We start from the raw sequence: 19,024 nt of genomic DNA, 5'->3' as shown, positions 1-19,024 counted from the left end.
ATTAGATATAAATAGCTAATCACTTCTATTTTCTATTAAGATTTCTTTTATTTGTAATGCGTGATTTATAAATTTTTTAAATTTATTATACTTAATATACTGTTTGCAATAATGCAACTACTACAACAATATATACATAGTATTCTTAAGTTTTTAACTGTTTTCGATTTTACTTAATACAAATCATTTACTCCGTGTAATATTTACAATAATAAAAAATTATACTTAAAGTAATTAAACTTGTTTTATCAGTCTATTATTATTATATTGTTGCGCTGGGTGGGTCCAGGGGTGCTCGCCCGCGACATAATTATTTATACAATATTCTTTATACAGTTCTATTTTCAATTATATACAAATGTTGCACAATGTAGTCTAAGGTTCGATACATCCTTTCTTGTCCGCGTTCGCTCGAAGACTACTCGCTTGCCTTCGTTTACTCTGACCAACTCCTTAGCGACCAGTTTATTTCAACCGCCTTCAGATCCTAAGGATTGGTTCAGCCGTGCGTGCTGGAGGGACGAGTTTGATACATCGCAACCTCGTCAGTTCGATGTATCGCAACAATATTATTTGGTATTATTAGTTTTTTATTGTAATTTAATTGCAAACTATTCTTATTCGCCATATTCTAACGATAAATACTGTTAGAATTCGATGTACGAATGTTTTAATCAATGCAAGGTTTGATGTACTGCATGATGTTGGTGTTAGTGTGTGTGTCTTTTGTTCTTTTTGTTATGGCGTTACGATATTAATTCTGGCTAGACGTGTTAAATATATATTCCTCATTTAAATAAAATCTGACAAATACCTTCATTAAAAGTAGACAAAAATTCACTGAGTGAAAAAAGTAAATGGAACAAGGCAAAAGTCCAGGAATTTATAATAATAGCAACGGATTTGAACGTTAACGTATTTTTTGTCATTGAGCGACGGGAACTATTAAAAAGTTTCGAAACAACTATTCGATTGTACGAGTTGTGGCTGTGTGCCCTGAATTAAAACTCGAACTTCCTAGTCGGAGCCGGAAGTGGGTGAATAATTGACCTGTATTGTGGGAAACTGCAAGGATATGAGTTCGGACGTCGAATTAAAACTTCTGAAATTAATTAGAAAAGTTATTATCACGATTATAATTACTCGCTTCATATCGGTTCTCGCATTTAAAGCTGAACTAATTTGCATTCACAAATTATTCGGACTTGGAAGCGCATCAGAACATATAAATTCGGTCTTCAGCGTTTACACACATATTTTTAACAGCGAAAATTTTATAAATCGATCGCCTCCTCTCATGAAAAATAACCGAAACAAATAAGGAATAACGAAAATAATTAAAAAATAAGAAAGTAACAAAACAATTAAAATATCATCCGTTTCTGTAATAAAAGAATTCTTCTTGTTACTTTAAGAATTTTTTATTTCAAATAATATTTTTGTTTTCCACGTTCAATATTATTGGATACTTTAAAATCGATTTTGTGTCTTTAAAAGTCCACCCTGAGAAATTTGAAAATTGATATGGTTTCTAAATTTTTTTCACACTTTCACACTAAATATTTCAATATTTAAAATATATACATATTATAATTTAACGAAATTATTTTTATTTCTGAAACATCTTCTGTTAGAATATTAATTAGTGGACATCATAATCAACAATAATAGAAACTTTAGAAAGGTAACATTTCTAGTAATTTATGAACAGAGGTGTATCATTTTCAATGTAACATATTATGTTTCAAAGAAATGCATGACAATTTATATTAAAAATGAATATTGTTCACATAATAGAACATTTCTGCTTCTCAGTAAAACGTTCCACAATTTTTTTTTCATGGGCAAGAGCTTTGAAAACGTACTCAACATATCATCTTCATGTTCGTTCTCAAATTATTCACATTTTTTTACATAATATTTACATTTATTTAAACTAAAATAATATATACAAAGCTTTTAAATTGTATCTTCAATAAATTCGTGTCGACACCATGCAAAATATTCCACTACATATGGTCATTCCGTTATTGATGCAAAATTCTCTAATAATTATAATCATTTCTTAAAAAGTCATGTACAAATCACTGTACTACATTAAATCTGTTCACTCATTGAAAAAATGCCAAAAGGCAGTTACACACGATTGTTTTTACAGAGAATATCAACTGCCAAATTCAAATTGACACACATAATTTCAACCCTTTTTCCCTACAAGATCATTGTTAAACCTTTTTTTCAATTCATGAAGAAAGATTGTTGATTCTGTATATAAATTAAATTTCTAATTTCTTCTCCTCGAGTCTCAATTATCCGGTGAATCTCAATTTATCTCGACTATCTGTCTTCCAATTAAGACAGTTAATCAAGACCCGCCTACAGTAGAAGGAAGTAGAAAAATTTATTCGTAATTTTCTCGAGTGTATATAAATCTACAGGGGCGAAACTGATCGTTAAAGGGTTAAGAAATATTGAAAACGATCGGGCCATATTGGAACAATAACAAAACGAGGCACCATGTGACGCAAACAGCCGCAGTTACTTGGTAATGTAAACACGTACATCCGTTTTTCCCAGTGCTAAACCGGCGGTCCAATAAAATCGTACTTCTCGTTCTTTCCCTCTGGGCTTTCTTAACGACGTGCCAGGATAGACGAGGACTAACTCCATGAAAAGTTATCCGTGGATTCAATATCGTTCGCCTTCGACGAGAATTCAACTACCGACCGGCTTCCCTCGAATTCTGTGCGAAATTAATTAAAAACAGGATCGGCCGGAGCTCTTTAATGTTTTCAAGAATACTTGCAAGTTTGCTCCCAAAGAAAGGCTTCCGAGGGTGAATGCATTTCTGATTAATTACTGCTGAGCGGACGAGTTGCCTTTGGTCTCCTTACTCTCCGCTTTCAAGAGTTCGAAAATAATAATGAAGGAATCTTGTATTTGAAGACTATTCGCAGCCTTACTTCACGAAAGTAACTATCTTGAGTTTGGATCCGCTGCATCCACTCGCCGGGTATGATTTAGGGGACTGAGGAAAGGAACAGAATTTTTGTAACATTTAAGTATAGAAAATATACAGTCGATTATTACTAAAACTACCGAGCAGACGAATTGCCGAAGAAAATAATTTCTTCAATAGTTTCTCAGAGAATAATTTTTTATCATTTCAATATTTGAAGAAAAAAAATCAAGAATTTCTTTAACATAACTCTTACTATTTGTTTATAACAGTAAGTATAATAATACTTATAATAGTATATACTAGTATAACAGTAAAATTTTTATATATTTTCAAAATGAATAACACTGTTAATAGATTTGTCCCATATAGTAAAATAATAATAACAAAAATAATCTGCCTGTTCCAGTTACCAACATAGAATGCGTAATCACAACTCGTTCGAAACTTTGTTCAATACCTGCAAAAAGCTAGATCCACTTTCCTCGGACAGTTCCCAAGTCCGAGTAAGATACCGTTTGTGTTGACCGAACATTGTTAACATCTTATCACGGAGTGAACCAGATTTGTTATTGTTATTGCTGATCGGGCAGAGCCGGTGGTATCGAATTTGGGACAACTCTTGATCTAGCATCTAAAAGCAAGTAGTTACGTAAGTGGAGCATGTCGATATCGAAATTCTGTTAACTACATGACTGGTACCCACAGCCACAGCGATGAACGGCTGGTGTCCGCAGCCATAGCGACGAACGGCGAGCATTGACAAGGCAGGAACGTTGGCAATTAATGGGAGGTGGGACTTAATTAGTACAATCTCCGTGGTGTGTTCCATTCCCGGCGTATCGCGTCTCGTGTCTACGTCCGCCTCTCATTGTACCCCTAAATGCTTGGCGTTCCAGCACGTTCCTCAGAAGAAGGTAATATCCCCCTGGAAGCCTTGGCTACGACTTCTTGCGGGACAACGTTACTGAAATACCGATTTAGATGCAAGCACGAACGGAAAAACGATGAAAAAACTTGTCCAGTTCAGAGGAAAGTTATTTTCAAAAGGAAATTACATCGAATGATTTGGAACTCGCTGGCCATCATGTTTATGCAGATTTACAGTTTGAAGGGCTAAATTGGCGACGGAAAGGAATTAAATGGAAACTTAGTACTTTGACAAATTGTTAGTAAAGAAAAAATATTAAATATATGTGTAATTCGAGTCGCAATCTAATTTTATAGTCCATCTGTTGACTTTTCCTGTGAGAAAGGGACATTTATTTGTGAGTAAAACATTATTTATTCCATTTATAATTTTGTTAGGCTCCAAATATAGGGCATATGTCATTTCAGTTCTGTATCTTATTGAATTTTAGAGAAATATGTATGTGTATTTTCGATGGATAAATTTTGCGGTTTAATTATAATATGTATTACTATTTATAATAAGAAACGTGGGACCATGCGTTGAATTTGTAGGGCAGGCAAATGGAAAAATGAACAATTAATTGAAGGAAAGAAACAATATATAAATATAATCTATTTAAAATAAAATAACAGTGTACGTTTAAAAAATGTGAAAAATCGTCGATTTTTTGTTTTGCACATGTGATTGAGCATTCAAATGTTTAAAGCTTAAATTTCAATTTTGAACTATTTATATTTCTGAAAAGGATACCTCAATTTATAAAATGACAAGGGACTTATATTATTGGAACGCCCTGAAATATTGATTAAATTTTTTTAACTTTCTAAGGGGGAAGAAAAATGACTTGAAGAATATTATGGAGTCTAATTTTTCTCGACTGTTTAAAAATGCTAGTTGGTAAAGCTAAAATAAAAACTAAAAAGAATATCAATATTTTACATTGAAAATTATCATCGATAATCGAAGAGTAATAATAAAAGGCAAAAATAATCGAAATTACATTTAAGTAATTACCTAATATTTTTATTTCTTACTAATATTCTCGCGCGCAGGTCAGTTCATCGATTATATGTCCATGTGACAAAAGTAGATAAAGTTCTGTATTGGTCCACTAGAACTATAGATTCAGATGGGAAATGCAGGGGGGTGATTGTATGTGCATATACGTCGGCGCGGAGTAAATAAATCTTTATTATGTCAGTGCTCTGATCGTGTACACCGCGCGGCTTCTGGACGTGTACATAACATTTGCAAATACGGCACTAACGTCAACGAGCACTCACGGTGTGCACTATATTAACGTGACAGGCTGAAACGTTAATCCAGATGCGTTGATAGCGTGAATTTATTAGCCAGCAAATTCATTATTGGTGAATACATGATTTGCAGTATGTCACGAAAATCACGAAAGCGAAGAATGGTCCCGCGATGTCTGTCGATATGGATATTAATTATATACATATTTTATTGATATCAATCCTCGCTCTAGTATCTATAACCACTTCATATGATTCTTGTGAATTGAAAGTAATTTAATATTCCACAAAGTTTACAAACAACGGACACGAACAGTAAGTGAACTTGAATTAAAATAAACATTAATACTAGTCAAGACGGAAGACATTGTTTTGCTTAAAATAACATACGAACTTTTTTAATATTTACACAATCTATTGTCTTATTCATTTTGATATACTCGTGTATATTATAATTATAAATGTATTAAAATGTTCAGTTTGATTATTGTTTACATAAAATCAATTTCAGTGTTACATTTATAATGGATCATAAGAATTTACATATATTTATTACATTTTCAATGTGTAGAAAAAACGTGAACAATTACTATACAGTTGTCAGATGTATATTAAAGAGTAAAAAATTTGTTGTAATTTTCATCATTATTATATTTAAAATATTCAATTTTTGATCATTATTAAATGAATCTTTGTAGAATATTGAAATATCTTGTTTGTTTAGAAAATTTGTAATTTAACACGTGAAATTACTATTTATTTATTTTTGTATGTTAAATGAACCGATAACAATTATATTACATAATGTTTTACATCATTTATATAAATAACTACCAAATATTTTGTTACTAAAAGCAAAGTATTAAATATTCTACTTTTAAAAATGAAAATGATAAAAAATGTTTAACCACTTCACGATCAAATATCCGAACACTATTCGATTTTTATGCTTGACTGTACGTCTCATCATGCTTAAGCGGATACATTAATGAAATTGGCAAATACGTGACGAGTAGTAAGAAATGTGTTGAATTTCGTTAAGAAACCCGACCGAAAAATAAAAGACGAAGGAAGTTGCGTACTCTTATGGAATAGGGGATCGAATTTTACGGGAAAAGGGGTGGATTATTCGTATCAGGAAGTTCGTTACGGGCTGATACGATGGTGAATCCTTTTTCACGCCGATCCGCTAATTGAACTAGTTTGGCAAGGTGTCTCGTTCTGGACTTTAGTAGTCCGATACCGTTGCACGGACGTGTAATGGCTGAACTGGCCGCTATTCCAATCGTCATAAATTGTCGCAGGGAACGTGACGATCGTACTGAGTAGCCAATAGATGCGCTCGCCTGTCATTTGACCCCTGTAGCTTCTCTTGGCGTTTCGCGCCCAACAATCCCCTCCGGTGGCTTTGACTACCGATTCGCATACACCAATGCATTTATCGAGCCGAATGATCGAATTTGTACAGTAGATTTCATTCATAACGTCCTCCTCTTTGATTCAATGCGAGATAATAAAAAAGGTATAATTGTAAGACTTTAAAGACTCGTGATATTTAAAACGTGAGATTCAATTTGTAAAATATGGTTAATCAACGTAGGTTTCAAATGAAACCATTCAACGAAAAATATAAATGTTCCTATATTTCTAACAAAAATTAAAACGTTCTCGTATTTATCCCAACTGTTCAACGTGTCTTTCTTAACACTAGGTATACAAACATTTATTGTACACTTTAACTCATTGTTCGCAGAAAAATAAAAGTTCGTTCATACAAATTTTGGAGCTTCAAAAATACATATTCTAATTCTCTGTGTTCGTATAATCAAATCAATCAAAGTCGACATAAACTTGCACCAAATAATGTTCATAAAACTCAATATCCATTAAATTGATGGATTCCGTAAATTTAGCGTTAAATTGAATACAAGTGTGATTTATACATAGATATGTACGACGTGTATCTACTAAATAATTTTTTTATATTAGTTATTTTGTATAAGCAGATAGTCTTAGATGAAAACATTTCTAAACTAACAATATTAAATTACAAGGCAGTTACACTATTTTTTAAATAATTAGTTTTAATCGCATTTAACTATTTTTTCTTAGATGGGAAAAGAAAATTATAGATCACTATTATTATTTATATCAATATTTCATCTACTAACGGTTATTTAACAACTTTTTAAAAATGTACAATTGATAACTAAAGATTCTTTAGTAAATTTTTCAATAAAAATAGCAATTGTAATCGTGAATCATCAAGTACTATAATATAATACAGTTATTTTTCTGACTTATTATTTAATGAAAAAATATTAACAAAAGTATCAAAAAGTCTGTTATTAAGCTTCCAGTAAATAAAGTGTTGAAATCACTTCGACAGATGAAATGAAAGGGATCAATTTCTCGCGAATTTTTGAAAGAAAGAATTTTTTCATTCATAAATGTCTATTGTAATAGCTAGGTTTCTCTCGCTTACAAGAACTCATAATATCTCGAGCCTGCAGAACTATTTGCAATAGTAGAAGCATACCACGACGAATCCGCATGCGTGAGAGCGAGTGAGCGAGCGAGCTACCGATTCAAATCGCGACAATGATGGCAATGCAAATCCGGTGGTAGCTGCATCATGAATAGCCCCGAGGTTTCCACGCATAGCTGGAATCACATCCACTCACAGCCAACCCACCCCCGTCGCTTCAGGTCCCTAGACTGTCAGTTATTTATTAGGGTGAACGCTCATACCGACTCTGCTGTCTCAACCTCATAAATCGAGTGTTTAACGCAGTTTTATTCTCCTAACCTCTCAACACTCCATCCTCTGTTCCTCTCGTGGCTGAAGCGCAAGGAGGAGCTGACGCGACGTTTCGAATGACAAATTGATAAATTTGATTAGCTTCTCTTGTGCGTCCTGCGTCCCAGCTGTCGAAATCTTAAAGAAATTCTTTAGATTCCTCGCGTGACGAATATTTCGCTGGCACGTAATTTCACGCGACAAATTGCGAAAACGGGACGGTTTCTTTGTAACCAAAGTGAAACGCAATAACGGACGAACTCTATTGGATCCTTTCCGGAACAGATAAAACGAGAATTTTAGTGGAGCCCACCCTGTTAGGAATATTCGATTCAGGATTAAAATAAATAGAAACGGAAGTGAAAACGGAAATTTAAAGGAAACTAAAGTGGTCTGGCATTTGCTACCCTGCAGGAATATTTCTACTTGTGCGTTGAAAATGTAAATATAAACATTAAACTTTTCACGCGTCTACATACTTTTCGTACATTGAAAAGTATAAAGAGGAATAAGGTTGATGAAAAATGTATCATGTCATGTTATAAAAACTTTTATAGATAAAATAAGGATAAAATTCATAATTAGAACTATAATTATAATTCATTTTAAATGATTAATATCAAGCATACATAGGAATGTGTATGATTACTTTAATTTCAGAAATTTAAACTGTGTAATTTATTGTGTAATTTATTTAATTTTACTTTATAATTATTTAAATTTTATTCTTTTTTTCTTCTTTTGTTCTCATAATGTTTTATTTTAGTTTCTAAACTGTCACAAGTAACTCTCTTCATAAGTGGTTGATATACTTTAGACTGCACTCCTACCAATAAAGGATCACTTTGAAATGATAAATCTGTACGATTCATTGAATTTTCCAAATCTGACAACATATTCTCTATCATAACTGATTTTATTGTATTGATGGTCCAATCTTTTTGTAGAGTTTTTATTATATTTATTAATTCTTCTTTATCACTGTACCATTCATTATGCTCGTATTCACAATACCAAAGGTTTAATGGTAATTCATGAGCCAAATTGTATTGCGGTTTTCGAGGACAATTCACAATGTCTATAAGCTCCAGAATGACTTCTGGCTGTTCTTTTCCTTCACCAACAAGCAAAAGAATACCCATTAAACATCGAATTTGATGCCACAGAAATGCATGACTTTTTATATTCATTTCACATATATCATATGCTGAAACATTTCTAAAATTTGATGTATGTAGGAACACTTTTGCATCGAGCACTGTCCTTTTATAATTAATTACACCATTCGCAACATCCATTTTACAGATATTTCGGAAGTCATGCTCTCCTATAGTATATTTAATTGCTTTATTCATAGCATCTATATTTAATTTTCCTCTTGGAAAGAAGTACTTGTATGTTCGAAACTTGCAATTAAATCTAGCAGAGAAATCATTTGGTACTGGACACCATGCAATACATCTTATATTTGAAGGTAACAGCCTATTTAACATCTTGCAATATGGTAGTTCTTCCTCTAATTTATGCTGATCTTCGAGTTTTAATTTGCTTCTTACATCTAAAGAAATGACTTGTGAAAAAGAACTAACACCTTTGTCAGTTCTACCACATCGATGATAATTTGAAGTTTCTCGTGACTGTATACAACAGCTCTTTATCAGTGCTGTGAATAGATGATGTTCTATAGTATTATCAATGTTTTCTTGTACAACAAATCCGCTGTAATCCCATCCCAGATAATAAAATTTTAAAAGAATATGTCGCTTAGTACAATTTTCAAAATTAAATGGTTTTTTCGATTTACACACAATATTTCCATCTTTGGATTTTCCACTTAATTTATTAATAATTGTTTTCAATTGTTTGTTACTTTCCTCCAACAGCATTATTTTCTGTATCAATTCTGACTTATCAAGTAACTCTAAATCTTTTGTTAACTTTATTTTTTGAGTTTTTTCTTCATCTTTTTCTTCATACATATTTGACATATTTGTTAATATATAAAATTATAATCCTCAATAATAAAATATGTGAAAATTCATATATTTGCTGTAGTTTTTGTGATAACTATTTATGTATTTACTAAAACATTAACCATACTCTGAGTTTGTTTATTATCAATGCTGGTGTTGTAGATTTTCGAAATAAAGTTAAAAATATACTACGTACATGTGTATATTTATCGATGTATCATATGCATATAAACAATCATTTTTAGAAAATGTTATCATAACCTTCAAATAAGAGGTGTTTAACAATATAAAGAAATATCATTTCAAACAGAAAATCATTGAAGCACTTTCTTAGTAATATATTTCAAATTACATTTAATAGTTTTTAATTTGAAACAACTTGTAACTTTTAAAAACACAAAAAATAGTTTTTTTTACGAGGTTAGAAACTGTTGTAGTGTGATCTACCTTCATTGTCGCCCCCTATTATCACTCTGTCATCAGCGCCACATTGCGGTACTCAGAGTGAACTACATAGAGAATTAAGTATTTGTGATAAAAGCGAAATCCTTTTTAAAATATTTTTGAAATATTTCTATTTGTGAAATTATTTTTTTAAAATAAAGAATTTTCACAATAGTGTTACAAATTTGGAAAGTATATGTTCAATTCTTTAAAATACAATTATTAAATATTAATATTTAATTAAAAATTCTCTGAAATATTTAATAGAAATTAATGACAGTGATTATACATGTATGTACTGAAATATATAACTTGAATAATGAATATAAATTTTAATTATCATAATTAGTTGTATAATTCAATGAATAGTTGAACCTCGTAGAAACATTGCTATAATTACACGTAGTTTTGATATAACATTTTAAAAACACGACAAATAAAATTGTTGGACTACATTTCAATAATTATAATATTATTTGTTAATTGTTTTCAGTTTTAATCATTTTTCACAGTACGTATCGTATAAAGACACATTTTCAAAGCCTAAATACAAATTAACATTTCTACAAAATCTTATCATTAACAAATATATACGTTATTCATTTATATTATATTATTTAAATAACTGCAAAATATTTGAAAGTACTTCCAATGTACATTTTCAATATTATAATAAATTAAAACTACATGTACAAAATAAATGGTTTGTTTAAATGTAATAGGTATTTTTGAAACCTACAATCTATATAAAAAATAAAGTGATAACGGACAAAATAAATACAAAATTTTATTTTCTCTGTGACACATTCTTCAGAAAAATTTTATAGAATTGAAGTGTCGACAGAGTTTGTAATGTCCTTCATTTATTGGTTCAAAATTTATTTATTCCTATAAATAATACATCTCAAATGTAGTATTTGTGATAACACCAATATTAAAAATAAAAATATGAAAATATGTTGAAGTACATTACAATAATTTACTAAAGAGGTAGGATCATATAAATCAGATTTTCAAATGATATTGAAAACACATATTCGTAGATATAAGAATGCTAACTGTATCACTAACTCATCAACATTTTTAAAGCACCCTACAAAATGTTACTTCTCAAAGGTTTCTTTATTTACATAAATGAAATACGTAAATTTATATATTGTAATTGATCATCGATTTTTCGAGGGTTACCGGACAATTGATTTCACGACCGATCATAAATCTTTGCGGACCGTTCCGCTATCGATTGTAATTGGTTGTGACTCCGGTTGTCGGCTTGGACCGGAAATAGACCCTGTAACCGGAGAATTCATTTATGGAAATATGGTGGTGACCGAATGCGTCCTATTTTTAACTCCGTCGTCGAAAGAGGATCTCCTTTCAGTTTCCTATTTCCCATTCCTCCAATATCCTCTCTCCCATTGATCTGCTCGGTGCACTTTTTCAGCTGAACGCTGAAATAAAATTGATTAAAATTTAATAAATTTCCAAATTTGCCCCATTTGGCGAGTTTCAAGATTGCATAAATCCGAGTATACTTAACCATTACGCGTAACTCGTTTTCTCTGCCTGCAAAACTCACCTATGTCCTTGAGAACATTCTGATTATTTACCATATAAAATCTTAATAGAGTACGAACCATCTTTTTCTCCTAAATTGTACTATTTTAAGAACGAAGAGTGAAAATAATTGCGTAACGCAAAGATTAAATATAAGAGTAACTTACCTACGTAACAAGATCAAAACATCTGGCGCGCAGCACACGCTTTCTTACTTACTCGTGAAAAACTACCGCAGACCCTGGAACTTTACATAATATTTGGAGACTCGTCATTTCTACACGTATTGCTTATAAATGGTACTGTTAATCGTTATCCGCTGAAAATCATGTAGAGAACACTTTTCCCCCGTATTTCACTCCTACCAGCGCATCTCTGACATCTGCAAGAAGAAAATCTCTAGTTCATGAGTCCCCAGGCTTGGCGGGAGAGGGAGTCAAGGCCTGGGAACGCGTTGAAATACTTCGCCGATTTAAATCAAGCTGGCGACCACATGGTAGTCACGGCAGGTCAGTAAATAGAGAACACAAGAGTCCACATGGACGTAGAAAGATGTTCGCGCCATGTTACTGAATACGTGGAACAGGGTCTATTTCTGGCCCGTAGCTGCCAGTCCCGGACCTAACCCCGTTAATGCAATCCTTTTGTACCGCGATAATCTCGGAAATACATTTTCCTGGGACTTCCGAATGTGACCAATGGTGGCGTCATCACTTTTCTCGTCAACAAAGTTCGCGGGAACGCGAAATTTCAACGAAAATTTCATTTCGCAACATTCAACGCACGATCGCCCCGTCGGCCATTGCAAAATCTTCGTGCTTCCCGTTCGAACAACAATGCCGTCGATCGTTTTATCAGGCGTCGAATAAACTTCGCGGGAAATAACAAGCTCCAACCTTCGCTCCTACTCGATGATACACCTGGGCGCAGCTCCATACTTCTTTACATTCCATACGTCACATTCACTATGGGAAGTAAGGAAGCACGGAACAGTTGCCCGGCTCAGGAAGTGTAATATCTTCGATGACGACGACGACGACGACGACGGCGGCTGATCACTGTCCAACAAAGATCGAACCCTTACCCCATCACATAGCCGATGGTACCTGTCTCATGGTCCGACTGTGCAATTATGTAATCCACTGATCCGCGAGACTCGAGAAAACATTTGAACAGCCGGTAGAGGTAGGCTTCACCGTTCGCCAGGTACCTGAATAATTCACTTCCCATTGTACTCGAATACGGGTGTAACGCGTGTCCCGGCCGACCAATTATTGTTGGACCTTCGAGGCAGGCTAAGTCCTTCGAGGGGTCGATGATTTTCGATCGCGAAATGCAATGATCAAAGACTGAGGAAGAGTGAGCAGCGCGAGCTAGGAAGTTCTAGCGAATCCTCCTAACCGGCTGGCTGCTTCAAACTGAATGCTACGAAAGCTTTGAGCACGCTTGCTTCAACGAGCCCTCTAAAAATGGCCGCACAGATCCCATTGGCCTCTCCATGTCGTGGCCGACACCCCCCGGCACATGTAAGCTTACACTTGAGACTACCACGAGGCTTGCTTGCTCCCTCGTAGCGCATCGCGCCAAATTTGTCTTTACCCGAAAATAGTCAGTCCCACGGCTGCCACCACATGGCGACTATTCCTGGTCCAGACTCGAGTGATAACTTACCCAGGCCTCTGTCTCGTTCCACCTCCACCTCTTGCCCCCCTGAGCTGCTTCCTCCCCTCGTGGCCCAGCGCCTTCTTCTTTTCTCCGGTCGCGATGCCGTACAAAGACGTACAGTTCCTCGCCCCGTACGTTACGGCGTCGTTAACCGGGGAACCCAAGCAAGATTTGATAGAATGACGTTCAGCCCTTCGCTATTGCGAGTAGAGTTTTTCCGCATGAAATTGTCGCTTCTGCGAGAATTATTGCTGGTTCGGGTCCAACGATGGTTTCATCGGTAAATTTTGAAACAATTAACACTTTGAATGCTATGGAGTCACCGGTGACTCCCAACCAAATCGAATTACTATTGTTCAATCAATTAAATGATGATCATTTGAAGACATTTCTATATTGTAAATAATGCTGCCTAATGCGATGAGATTCAGCTAGATGAACGTGCAATAATAATAATACAATTCCATCAAATGATTTAATATTGTATTTTTTAAAACTCGGCATTCAACGTGTTGAGTGTAAAGTTGTTACGTGACTCTTATTCGTTTAGGCTTGCTACCTGTAGTTTCACTGATTTTATATTACATATTTCTCTAAATTTTGAAATAAAGATTGAAGAAAAAAGTGTGACTGCTTCTCGTAAACAAAGTGAGTCAGTTTCGATGAATGGAATTACTTTTTCTGATCTTTTGGCTCGTTAATCTTAATTTTGTTCGGTCTTAGATATATTAACATATTTCGACTATATACTACGTTTTTTATTTATTAATATTATGCTTATTTGCAGTATTATAAATTCAGTTATTTAAGAAACATATAAGAATGTTAACAAGTAAAATACATAATCTTTCTTTGATTTTACAATAAATCATAGATCATATATTTAAGAATTATTATTAAACATTTTTCTGCATTTTACATTCATGTGTTACTGTGTTTAAAGTTCTGAATATCAAAATATATAAAAATAGTATATAATATATTATGATATAAGACAATATTTACGCAATATTATTATATAATATAATATTTGGTATTCATTTGAGAGATATATGTAACCTTCTGATGCAAGATTAACATGTGCGACCGTCTTATATCATGATCGATTACGTCAATTGCTACGTACGAAAGGTAATCAATGTGCTTGCTCTATCCTTCCACGTATCCAGCATTATTTATGTACAATGATATTTTAAGTTGAATATTTGGCAACCACTTCTGGCGGAAGAACGAAACACTGCATTCCACGCTTATCATCTCATCTGCAGTTTCATACTCGAAATAACACGCTAACGTTCGAAAACTCGTTCAGATGCTCTTAATATAGACGAAAAGGTATATAAATTTATCAATCAATGGTACCACAAGTATTATTGATAGAAAAAAATAATGTTAAATTAATATGAAAGGAACGGATTTAAAAGTTGATTAATTAAATTTATTCCATTAGAAAATTCAAGTGAGATTATTCAACCTTCCAAGCTTAAATTTTAAATTAATGTTTAAAACGTATCTTTCCCATTATAAAATTATTTCTATACAATAGTTAAGGAAAACTTTTTTTGTAATTAACCTGCTCTGTAGATATAAAATTTAAAAATATCTGCAGTTCTTACTTCATTATTTTACATATACGTTTTTATGTAAAAAAAATACATAAAACTGGCTTTGATTATTAGAAATTTTGAGTGCGCGCGCGTGTGCGTGTGTGTGTAATCAGATGTAACCATAAAGCTAATAATATTAACACGACAGGATATGCCAATTGATACAAAAAGTAATATCTAACGTTGCCAATGCTCGCGGAAATATAGTAATCTTATTATAATTCGCGGATAATAGTAAAATTGATTTTCGTCCGGTTCGAACGCGGAATTATTTCAGCGAAAACGCCACCGCGTGAAATTTGTGCGACACCGATCCCAATCTCGGGGGATAATAATTGTTCTCCGTTGTAAATTCAAGCGACTCGAGATTTACGTGAACAGTGAAAAATTAAGGGTTGGGCGATGCATAAATTACCAGCAGCTCGCGACGCAGTAAAAGTGTCAAACGACGCTATTAATCCTTAATGTCTTTTATACGCGACATTTTTCCGCGTCAGGTTAAGGAAATTCCGTTCCGTAAACAAGCCGCGTAACGTAGTCCCTCAAAATAACTAAATTGATCCTATTAAACTCCCTTAAACTACAACTTTATGGCCCGTGTCGCGAACACCTAATGAAACGTGTATCTCAAACTGATAATAAAACGGGCTACCTAAAAAGAATATAGTTTTTCTGGAGAATAGAATGTAATTCGTGTAAAATTCTTTCTTCCTTCTTTCACTTGATTCTCATTTATTTGTAATTTATTGCGGAATAACGATGAACAATATAAAGGTGCAAGAAAAGGAGGTAGGTTATCAAAAATCCTAAGAGATTGGCCAAATAATGCTAAACTAAGAAGAATACAGTTTTGGCGAAAAATGGAACGTAATTCATGTAAAAGTCTGTCTTCCTTCTTTTATTTAATCCTCATTTATTCGTAATTTATTACAAAATAACGATGAATAATATAAAGAAACAAGAAAAGAAGGTAGATTATCAAAAGCCGTGAAAGATTGCACAAATGATACTGATTTAAAAAGGATCATATGGTACGTATTAAAGATAAGATAACCGACGAAGTATAATCCAATTTATACAGGGTGACTCGCAGTTGACTGACTCATTTCAAATGGTTACAGATAATATATGGAAACAGGGAAAACTAAGCGGAACCATCTATAGATACTTCCAAAGATACCATTTATTATTCATAGATTACATGCTTTTCTTCAAAAAAATCACATCAGTCAAATGGTCTTAGTTTACATCAATGCACTGCTGCAAGGGTGTCTGGAAGTTGCTGTATACACTCTTCCGTAGTTCCTCTTCAATAACCTCAACCTCGTTAACAATGACTTGTTTAACTCCTTGATCTACAATATCGTGTCAGACTCGCAAAAAAAATTTTAAACTGAATTTGACGAATTTAAGTGTTATTTATTTTTTTTTATTTAAATTAAATATTAATTTTCTATTGTCAATCGTTATCGTTTAGAACAAACGTAGACATAGAATAAGCATCAGAATTTTTTCTTTTCCTAATAAATTATTAACGATAAAATAGTTGTATCGATCATCGTTAAGAAATGAATCATAGGTCAAGTGGTTAACACTAGATTAACAGACGATTATTCTACACTTTATTCTATTGTTTCCAGAAAATTACGTGTTTGTTTATATAGATCACGAGAATTATAGCTTCAAAACCAATATATTATAATGTGTATTCGCATAATTGCACGAATCAGAATCAACTTAAATTGTTCGTAAATAATGTTTAAAAAATTTAATATCCGCCAAATTAACAGGTTCTGCCAATTTTTCAAAATGAGAAAAAGAAGATTTTTATTGACACACATAAATAGTGCGTTCTTGATACTTTTTTGCGCACAGTTTATAAGTTCAGTTCATACGTGTGAAAGTTTCTTCTCAGATTTTAATTTAAAGATTTACTAATTTCTTAGAATAAAAAACAGGAAGATCTTTAGTGACAAATTTGTAGAACTTATGCCTTTTTAATTTATATTAAGTGACCGATATTATTATTAATGCATTTTTATATACACATGTGTAGAGGGCTGCAAGTAATACCTTTAAATCTACTCGTTCACAACACTATAATATTTAAAAACTGACCTTGCATCATTTATCAATTTACTGCTCATTGAAAAGTATACATTTTATTAACCCTTTATTCTATGATTTCTTTCACTTTCATTGTTTTGTGCTTGACAAAACTACTTTATCGTTAATAATTTAATCGAAAGAGAATAGAATTTGATTCTTATTTTATATCTACGTTTACTTTAAGTATTAACAATCGATAGCAGGCAAGTAACATTTCATTTATATGAAAAATGGATAAATAATATTTAGATTTGTTGAATTCGGTGGAAAATTTTCATTATGAGTCTCACTGGATATTATAGGAAAAAGGGTTAAATTTAGCGTCAAAGTCGAGAAGAAAGGAAGAAAGTGTTGTATGAGAACATAAAAACAAAAGATTAAATGTGAATTTAAAAAACGTAAGAGTACAGTAAAAACGTATAACCTGACAGCTCGTAAAACAGGGTTTTTCAGGAACTCCAAGAGAAAAGAATGGGTACGCTAAGGTCTGGTAACCGAGCAGGTCAAGCGATGTAACTGAATCCAGACATGACAGTCTTTCGAACTAGAATTCACAATTGCGATTCACTATTAGAAATGGCATCTTCTTCTCAAACATTCCCACTCCCGCTACCTACGACAAGCTATAGCCTATATAATTATATCATTATAATAATAGCACAATATTCGCATTTGAAACGTGTTAGTCTGTTCCACACTACATTGTATTAATCGTAATTATAATCGTAAGTACCATAGATATTGCATAATATAATAAATAGTTTGTATCTATGTGATGTTAGTTAGGTGTGGAAATATATTCTTAATTATGCAACACATGAGAGAAGAATTTGCACAAATTATAGTCTAAAGTGATCATTAATAGCTAATAAGCTAAGGAACATTAAGTGAGAAAAAAAGTAATAAAGAAATGATTTAGTTTCTTGAAACATGAGTTTCATCTAAAAAATTTCACTTGAAAAATAAATATATTAGAAATATGAAACATTAGAAATGCTGGTGGAATTACTTAAATTACAAATGAAAAAATAATGATATTGCAGTATATGTTCAAAGAATAATTAAATAGTGCACCTTGAAAAATTAACAATTAATAACTTAACAAAGGTAATGTTAACTAAATTTCAAAATAACAATAAATTACCGAAGTCTCATAACGTGTACGATTCATGTAATTTACTAAGAATGTAAAATATAAAATGTAAAATTCATTTGTCGTGAATTATTTATTACTAATATCTATAATTAGTATTAATTACACAAGTAAATCTTCCACACAATGTTTATTTTATTTACTAATTAAGTTGCGCGTGTAAATTGATAGAATGGTTATGCAAAATTAATAGAACTGTTCAATTAGATTTATACGTTGTTCGTGATTTAAGTTGTAATTAACGTATACCGTGACAAATTCGAATGAGTAGAACTGTTAAGTCAGACTTATACTCGAAATGCTCGCAAGCTGGCTAGCGAGATCGTTTGTCGCAAGTATTATTTATAGAATGTTATTTGCAGCAATAACGGTGCTGGCAATTTTCCAGCACTTGTACAATGTAGTGTTAAACCAGCAATTAATGGTAGTTTTCTTTAATCGTATCGTAAATCCATTTCTAATATTCGTAAAACAATGTTTAACACACTTTTAAATATCATTCGGATGTACAGTGAATTAGAATTTGAATTATATTCGTGTATAAATATTAGTGGAATAATTTAAATTATTGATTTAAATGGATATGTA

General features: G+C 32.6%; 2 protein-coding genes and 1 long non-coding RNA gene across 5 annotated transcripts in view; 1 reads left to right on the top strand and 2 right to left on the bottom strand.

Annotated features, from left to right (window-relative positions):
• LOC116433167 (E3 ubiquitin-protein ligase MIB1-like) overlaps positions 1–19,024 on the top strand; it is a 411,486-nt gene that overhangs the window by 347,498 nt on the left and 44,964 nt on the right. The gene's annotated exons all lie outside the window — the stretch shown is intronic.
• On the bottom strand, positions 1,815–10,377 carry LOC116430416 (tRNA pseudouridine(38/39) synthase). 2 transcript variants are annotated; one of them, XM_076368142.1, is made up of 4 exons: positions 6,279–10,377; positions 3,666–4,075; positions 3,420–3,593; positions 1,815–3,028 (listed from the first exon to the last, which is right to left on the bottom strand). In XM_076368142.1, exon 1 carries the CDS (start codon positions 9,914–9,916, stop codon positions 8,651–8,653), a length of 1,266 nt encoding a protein of 421 aa, XP_076224257.1. In that variant the 5' UTR covers positions 9,917–10,377; the 3' UTR covers positions 1,815–3,028; positions 3,420–3,593; positions 3,666–4,075; positions 6,279–8,650. The 2 variants fall into 2 exon arrangements, with proteins under 2 accessions (XP_076224257.1, XP_031840437.2); XM_031984577.2 differs by having other exon boundaries at positions 1,826–3,028; positions 3,666–3,926; positions 7,938–10,377.
• On the bottom strand, positions 11,041–13,300 carry LOC116431822 (uncharacterized). Its single transcript, XR_013000224.1, has 3 exons — positions 12,366–13,300; positions 11,886–12,284; positions 11,041–11,796 (listed from the first exon to the last, which is right to left on the bottom strand). It is a non-coding gene; the product is annotated as an uncharacterized LOC116431822 (long non-coding RNA).

This window comes from Nomia melanderi, chromosome 1 (assembly GCF_051020985.1).
Source record: "Nomia melanderi isolate GNS246 chromosome 1, iyNomMela1, whole genome shotgun sequence".
Classification (NCBI taxonomy): domain Eukaryota; kingdom Metazoa; phylum Arthropoda; class Insecta; order Hymenoptera; family Halictidae; genus Nomia; species Nomia melanderi.
This window is presented reverse-complemented; position numbering and strand designations above follow the sequence as displayed.

What these genes read in the sequence shown, in the direction of transcription:
- LOC116430416 (XM_076368142.1), bottom strand. Translation starts at nt 9,916, where the DNA reads ATGTCAAATATGTATGAAGAAAAAGATGAAGAAAAAACTCAAAAAATA.